At 35.8% G+C, this 8,360-nt stretch overlaps 1 protein-coding gene across 1 annotated transcript; it reads left to right on the forward strand.

The window, feature by feature from the left end:
* Positions 1-3,463: 3,463 nt before the first annotated feature.
* On the forward strand, positions 3,464-7,199 carry LOC147520006 (auxin transporter-like protein 2). Its single transcript, XM_086591513.1, has 8 exons — positions 3,464-3,936; positions 4,035-4,220; positions 4,341-4,453; positions 4,576-4,759; positions 4,854-4,951; positions 5,421-5,628; positions 5,755-6,012; positions 6,724-7,199. Exons 1-8 carry the CDS (start codon positions 3,781-3,783, stop codon positions 7,009-7,011), a joined length of 1,491 nt encoding a protein of 496 aa, XP_086447639.1. The 5' UTR covers positions 3,464-3,780; the 3' UTR covers positions 7,012-7,199.
* Positions 7,200-8,360: the final 1,161 nt, after the last annotated feature.

Raw genomic sequence — 8,360 nt, forward strand, 5'->3', positions numbered from 1 at the left:
GAGGAAGATCCAAATTTCTGTTACACATACGACCAGGTTCCGTTTACCACAGTTTTTATACCACGGTTTATACCACACCCTCCTACAAGATAAGTTAAGTGGTAATAATTTGTGGATATGATATACTAATTAATCATAGATAACATCTCCACAAAAATTCATTTCATTTGGAAATCTCTAACTTAGTTAAGAATCATTGTCAACTTTGAATTTTTTTTAACGGCTCAAAATTTTCAATTTTGAAATTATCTTTTGACATAGTTAAACATTATCAAAAGAGTTGAAATTTTATATAGGTGATCGTCATGGTTAGTTGAACACATCCACAAAAAACTAGGTTATAATTCACGTTGTAGGTAAAGTTGTAGGGCATGGTATAAATTATGGTATAAAAAGCGTGGTAAACGGAACCTGCTATATATATATATATATATATCTTCGGAATTTTCTATGACTTTAATTATATTTATCTTCATGACTTCATCAGGTTGAGGAAGATCCAAATTTCTGTTACATCCGGACATCCATCCAGTACTCTAACTCTCTTATTGTTGGAATAAATCTTAGCCCAAAACAAAATGAGAAAACAATATTACTTAGGTTTTGCACGCCTGCACGATCTCTATTGCTCACCATCACCATCACCATCACCATCACCATCACTTCGATCAGCTAGACTAGAGGTGTCAATGGTCCGATTTTTGGTCCGGTTCGTAGTGTTGTAAGAGTCAATAACCATTTAATTTTGCGGTTCCAGTTCTTCACAATTATTAAAATTGTGGAACCTTATCCATAATCACTAGTTCCTAGCGGATATTTTTGGTTCCGATTCTTCCTTTCGGTTCTTAAGAGATTCACTATTTATACAAAAAATTTATTAGTCTTATTAAAAAATGTGTTTATTAAAAAATATGTCCTAAAAACACATAAATACTGCACTAATGAGTCGCTTTTTAAATATTAATATAAATAATTATGTTATTTAATAATAAAGTTAAGTAAAACTATATATTTAAAGTTGTAAGATATATTTTTATATTATTTATATTATTAAATACCATGAAAAATTGAAAACTACATATTATACTACAAAATAGAATTTAATAATATATAAATGAATGTTTTGAGTTTTTATATACTTTATTTAGATATTTTTTTATCTTAAAAGTACTATAATATTCGATTCCGGTTATGGTCCGATTCTTTTGTTTAAAAAAACATTCGGTTCCATATAGTCCGATTTTTTTAGTACCAATTTTTAAATGGTACCGTAACCATGATTTTTTTTTACTGTTCCGGTTTCGATTCCGGGTATCCATTGACACCCTTAACCTAGACCACAAATAACGTCATATTCACCTCAGATGATGCTAGCACGCATTTAGTGGAAATTTTTAAATTTTGAGAACAAGTAGTAAACATATGGTACAGTGCAGGCGAAGGGGACCGATCACCATGTTTGGGATACTCGTTTGTGTGACAAATCTGACTACTGACTAAATGGTGGCGTGGAGAATTGAAACAAACAAATATGTTGAATCGCTCACTTGCAGTAATTTTTAAAACTATTTACTTTGCTTAACTGTTACGATTGTTCTTTTTTATGCAACCATTAAACCAAGAGGAACAGAATGATGGTTCCAACCATATTTCCATGCAGCCACGTTTACTTGCATTTACATAACCTCGAAATCCAGCATAATTTAAGATCAGAAGCAACTTCTTACTGAGGAATGCTATAGACACCTTTGAAGATTTGCATATATACCAGTAATACCACATTATAAACCCATGCAAAAATTGCAAATGTTGGTCAATGGTCATCAGCACATTTCTATATATGTCTCCATGTACTTGAAAATTGTTATAGAAAATAACATCACAAATGAACAACCATGGAAAAAACAGAATTTTGGAACTGAGTTTGTTCTTAAATAGTTTTGTAGATTTTGGGATAGCACGGTGCAATACTTGAAGGACTTATTCCTTAGATTTTTGTTTCACTTTCATCTTCAACAACGATAAGCAATTGTAGAGCAAAAGGAGAAGAAAAGACACAGAAAAGTGATTCTAGGTGCGGGGGGCGCTAATAAGAAATGCAAATTTCCCAAGGGCACATGATCCAACAACTATTTGAAGGTCATTTTTTTATTTTATTTTTTCGATAATATTATTTGAAGGTCACTACGTGTTCATAATCCATGTGTCTTGTATTATATCTTTCTCAATAAAAATAAGGCCCATGTGAAATTAGTCTGGAGTTTGATTCTGGAGTTCCCCACACAAGCCCATGTGATAAAGCAGCTTTCTTCTTCTTATAAAGCGACCACGCCCGTTTGGCTGCAATCATGCGGTCTACATTGAATAATTCCCCTCCCTTCTTCCCATTTCTTGCTTTTTATTTCTTAGTTTTTCCCAAGGTCCTCTACTAGCCTGTTTTTACCATATTATATTTGTAAAGTGTAGCTGCTACCAAGATTGCCCTTAACTTTACTCGACATTTTCAACTTGTCTGTAGTCTCTAGACATTATTATGTAGGGGGTATTTTGTACCTTGATTTTAGGGAATCGGGGGAAAAATAAATTCAGTAAATAATATCACTATGTTTGGTTGTATATCACATTATCACCAAAGAATGTAGAAGTTATTTTTCGGGGAAAAAAAAAACAAGTGCACTGTGCAGGGGATGATTTTTTTTTGGTAAAGAGGGGATGATTGAAATCCAACTATTTGAGCTTAGGGATGTAAATGAGGTGGGTCGTGGGGTGGGTTTGCTATCGGATCCCATCTCCAACTTTATTTTCATTCTCCATATCCGCTCTATCCCCATTTCACTTGAGAGATAGTCGAGGATTTTCCATATCTGCCCCATTCTTTATTAACCAACTTAACTAAAACAAAAATCTCTTAATTCTCGTTCTGCCTATAGTTTGGGATTTCAAATTTCAGAAATTTGAAAAATTAAAATTCACAATATTTCGACTTATGTCATAGTTTGATTCTGACTAATTTTAGAATCATAAATATTTTGATTTATATTATTTTTTTCGTTTTTTTTGAAAAACTAAAATAGCATAATTTTGACATTATGTTCGGAATCGTGAACACTGTACCCGCCCCATTGGAGTCGGGTCTCCGTAGAGCCCCGTCCTTGTGGATATTTTTTACATCCCTATTTGAGCTCATTGTTGACATAAACAGTCAACTTTAAGGGATTTTATAAATATTAAAGGCAGCAAATTTGCTTTTGTTTAGTTGGTAATTAGGTAATACTAGGAACAGAAAGAGGTCCAATCAGTGAAGTGAGAATGTTTGTGTTAGTTAATGCTAACTATAAGCTCGAAAAGCGTGGGTAATCCACTCGTGCGGACAAGGCACTCACGCTGCCTAATATATTTTAATCAGATTAATCATGAGTGACAACACATAAAATAAAAATCAACTTGAACTGAGTAGTTTATTGACTTTCGTCAAAGCAGCTTAATATCAACAGAACATTTGCTCCAAAAGCAGTTTTCAATTCTCACTTCACTTCCCCCTAAACCACTTTATAAGTTTATATACACCTCTCAACCTAACCTTTCCCATCACCCAACAGTCCTTGTGTCTTGTATAAATACCGGTCCATGCCTTCTTCCACTGTTCACTTTGTTTAGAATCTCAAGCGCGGCACATTATATAACACAAGTAGCCAGTACTAAGTTCACTCACTCATCAGTCATCACTGTGGGTGTGTGTGTGTGAGAGAGATATATATATATATATATATAGACACAGCAATGGAGACAGACAAGGTGGTGGAGACAGTAATTGTTGGCAATTATGTAGAAATGGAAACTGAAGGGAAGCCTAAATCCATGAAATCTAGGCTGACTAAGTTCTTGTGGGATGGTGGTTCTGTTTATGATGCTTGGTTTAGTTGTTCTTCAAATCAGGTGATTATTGATAGTAATGGTCGTTCTTCATTTTTGTGTTATTAATTAACTTCAGCTGCGTTTCCTAATTCTTGGGGTTATTTGGTTTGTTCTTTCAGGTTGCTCAAGTTCTACTCACGTTACCATACTCATTTTCTCAACTTGGAATGCTATCAGGCATTCTTTTTCAGTTGTTCTATGGTTTGTTAGGAAGTTGGACAGCCTACCTCATAAGTGTCCTCTATGTAGAATACAGAACAAGAAAAGAAAGGGAAAAAGTGGATTTCAGAAACCATGTTATCCAGGTTCTCCTCTCTACTCTCCTAACCACTAATTAGTTGATCAGTCTGTAAACTTTAGACAGCATCTTTCTTTATATTTTTAAGCAATTATACTAAGAGGTGTTTTTATTTTCTCCACTGAAGTGGTTTGAAGTTCTTGATGGGCTCCTTGGAAAGCATTGGAGAAATGTGGGGTTGGCATTTAACTGCACATTTCTTATGTTTGGATCTGTCATTCAACTCATAGCTTGTGCTAGGTACTTTGGTCTTAATTTGTCCTTTTCATCAAACTTTCAGATAAAAAAGAATTAAAGATTCCATCTTTTCTGCAACTTGAGCTCTTGATAATATTTATTTAGAGTTAACTCTGGTTTTGCAGTAACATTTACTACATAAATGATAATTTGGACAAGAGAACCTGGACATACATCTTTGGTGCATGTTGTGCCACCACAGTCTTCATTCCTTCCTTCCACAACTATAGAATTTGGTCTTTTCTTGGTCTTATAATGACCACCTACACTGCTTGGTATCTCACCATTGCTTCTCTCCTCCATGGACAAGTAAGTTAGAGAACTTGGAACATATTTTCATTATTATTTTGAATAAAAATCATCTGTTATATATTAACTACTATTTGAAAAAAAAATGTTGTAGGTTGAAGGGGTCAAGCATTCTGGTCCGGCCAAGTTAGTTCTATATTTCACCGGGGCAACAAACATTCTTTACACATTCGGGGGACATGCAGTTACAGTGTAAGACATCCCTAACTTAACGTTGTTGTCTTTTACATTGGCTCCAAATATATCCCGATTTCCAAGTACGAAATCCATTTTTAATTGTTCACATAGTATAATTGCAACAATGTCATTTACATAGAATAATGAGAGAGACAGAGCAGGGAGTCCGGAGTTGCACCATGCAACCACATTCATGCATATGTTGACAACTTGACATGCTGTAATTCTATCGTTTTATATATTTTGAACATTTTTGATAATCAATGATCAATCTTGTATGATAGCGAGTTTATTATTCGCTGCAGAAAGTTGAAAAAGCCCACTGTGATTCCCTGGGAATCATTCACTTTTACTATAGAAAGCAAAAACACTTTTCTGTTCACTTTTGCTCTTAACATGAAAATAAGGATATGTATTATGGATCCCCATGTATTATAGGCAGATTAAATTAAAGCTTACATTTGATGTACGTATTGGTGTGCAGAGAAATCATGCACGCAATGTGGAAGCCACAGAAATTTAAGGCAATCTATCTACTTGCTACACTCTATGTGCTCACACTGACGCTACCATCAGCTGTTGCTGTGTATTGGGCATTTGGTGATTTACTTCTCAACCATGCCAATGCTTTTGCTCTTCTCCCGAAATCACACTTCAGAGACATGGCTGTTGTATTGATGCTCATCCATCAGGTGCGCATAATATCACAACCAAATAAGTTAAATGCATTTTTAAGTTTAATAAATTTTTAAATGCCAATTCTGTCGTTGGCTGTGGCCTGTGGTTGAAGCAATTTAACGTATGTATTTTGATTGCAGTTTATAACGTTTGGATTTGCGTGCACCCCACTGTATTTTGTATGGGAGAAAGCAATTGGAATGCACAACTGCAAAAGCTTGTGCAAAAGAGCAGCAGCTAGATTGCCTGTAGTGGTGCCAATTTGGTTCCTCGCAATCATTTTCCCATTCTTCGGTCCTATCAATTCCACCGTTGGAGCGTTGCTTGTTAGCTTCACTGTCTACATTATTCCATCTCTCGCTCACATTTTCACCTTCCGAACTGCTGCAGCCCGTGAGGTACGTCAAAATTTTTAAGACTAGCGCACTTACACCATAACATTGTTGTTAACTATTAGCCTATTAGGAGGACTGTATGTTCTGGCTGACAATAAAGGGTTTTCCTAAAATGGCTAAAAATTGTAATAAATGAGGACTGGCGATATGCCGATACGTAATCTACGATACATGAGATTATCGAACAGAATCATGTAAGAAATCCGTAAATGGTCAGAACTCAGAATGTTTTTCAGGAACCACAGAGCTAAGTGTCATACTCTTTTTGGACACTTGCTTTTGATTGGGTATAATAATGGTGTTGCTTTAATAGGGTTCCTTTGGATATAGAGTGCAAAAAGGAAGTTATACTTTTGCTGCTTTGACCAGATTATTGGTCTAGTAGTTTGAGATTTTCCTATTGGGTGGATCTGGACATCTGGACCTGATAGGAGTATTTTTTGGGAAAAAAAGTTAAGTGATGTGGACCTATCAGAAGTATGAGTTTAGCACACCTGGATAAGCACTGTGTTATGTGTATAATTTGACATTTGAATCCTTTCGATTTTGAATTTTTGATAAAGAAAAAATAACAAAATAGTTGTATTTAATTTCTAATGTTATAGCAGAAATGATGTCGGCGTCTATTACGATTGTGATACTAACAGTTCGCATAATAGTTTCATGTTTAATTGGATTTAACGGATTTCATTTTGAAACTTTTTGGTGTTGCAGAATGCTGTGGAGCAACCACCAAAGTTCTTAGGAAGATGGGCAGGAATATATTCAGTAAATGTGTTTGTGGTGGTTTGGGTGTTCATAGTTGGGTTTGGATTTGGTGGGTGGGCTAGTGTAACCAACTTCGTACACCAGATTGATACCTTTGGGCTCTTCACCAAATGCTACCAATGCCCACCTCCACCTAGGCAACTGATCCCATCTCCCCACATCTACAACACTACAGCTTCTGCTCCAACTCCAAGCGCAGCACACCACCCTCATTATCATCTCCACCGTCCATGATCCGTTTGCAGCGTTTACCTACCTATGAAACAATGGAAATCAAAGATGATCGAACAATGGACATGCAGGCTAGTAAAAGTTAGGCTGAGTTGTGTTAAGTTTTGATGTAATCTTATTATTGACTTCTTGTTCATTGCAAATGTTGTAAGAAATTTTTGGAATTTATATGTTTGAATGTTCACTTAAAATGACTCGTTTATCATTAAGATGCCATTGCACTTGAACAAATGTCCAACCTTTTTCATGGCATGCATGTTTAATTGTTTATCCTGCAAATATCCGAATGTCTCCAAAATCGAACTTGAACCGCAATAGAGGGAACATTCAGGGGCTACGTGCTGGGTGGTTCCACCACCAAAATCCTTAGCAAGGTTGAACTTCATATCCATCAGAAATTTTGTTCCCATTCCCTATGTAATCTTCTTCCTTCCGAAGCACATATCAAAGTCCAGTGGTGATTCCAACCAGGATAAGTTTACAACTATTGTCAACTCAGAGTAGGGTTCAAACTTGCCAGCAGCACTACCTACTTACCTCACCACCCTACAAACAACAGTGAAAGTAGACTACGTCCCATTTTTTTTTTTTGCATATAACTAGTATTATTGCCATCTTATAGATGGATATCACATCCAGTTAAGAAATTTTGTGGGGAGGTTCTAGACTAGCTTCCAGTGTTTCCGTAATTGGGGCTTAGTATAAAGATTGTGAGAAGGAAGTAAAGTACAAGGACGAATTGAAAATTTGAAAAGCACACACATACATTGGCATACTAAAAAGACGACTGAAATGCCAGTGATGGAAAAACACGAGTGATTCCACCTAGCTAGCACACATTCTATTAAGTTTAGAAAGCTGGCCCAATACTTGGTTTGGTCCCAATTTTCAAATGACTCAAATGAACTGATCAACTGAGGGAAAATGAAAATAAAATGGATCCCAAGAACCAACATCATAATAAAGTGCTCCATGCAAATACAGAATAGTACCTGTAACATTGCTGCAAAGTTTGCTTTCGATCTATTCCTTCACTCCATAATAATGATCGTAAGGGTGGAGTGATGATAGAAGGCTCAACATAAAGACAGTCTTCAGTACAAAGTGAATGAAAGGTGACATCACAAATGGAAGCTTTTATGTATGGTAGGGTGAGGAGCAGGACACTCATTCACAATTTTCACATACACAAAGAAAGGAGAGAATCCATCTCAGCTTTTCACACCATCCCAAAAACTCCTTTACAGTAGACAAATCCCTTTATAAGCGCATGCGAAGTCCTTAAAGTGTTCTCTCTTTACATCAACAATTTGTAGATGTTCACATTTTTGAAGATGGTAATGAGAAGGCAA

Source organism: Coptis chinensis, chromosome 2 (assembly GCF_015680905.1).
Source record: "Coptis chinensis isolate HL-2020 chromosome 2, ASM1568090v1, whole genome shotgun sequence".
Lineage (NCBI taxonomy): Eukaryota > Viridiplantae > Streptophyta > Magnoliopsida > Ranunculales > Ranunculaceae > Coptis > Coptis chinensis.

Coding starts and splice junctions, on each gene's coding strand:
- LOC147520006 (XM_086591513.1), top strand. CDS start 3,781: ATGGAGACAGACAAGGTGGTGGAGACAGTAATTGTTGGCAATTATGTA. Junction 3,937..4,034: donor TTAGTTGTTCTTCAAATCAG/GTGATTATTGAT, acceptor TTGTTCTTTCAG/GTTGCTCAAGTTCTACTCAC. Junction 4,760..4,853: donor CTTCTCTCCTCCATGGACAA/GTAAGTTAGAGA, acceptor AAAATGTTGTAG/GTTGAAGGGGTCAAGCATTC.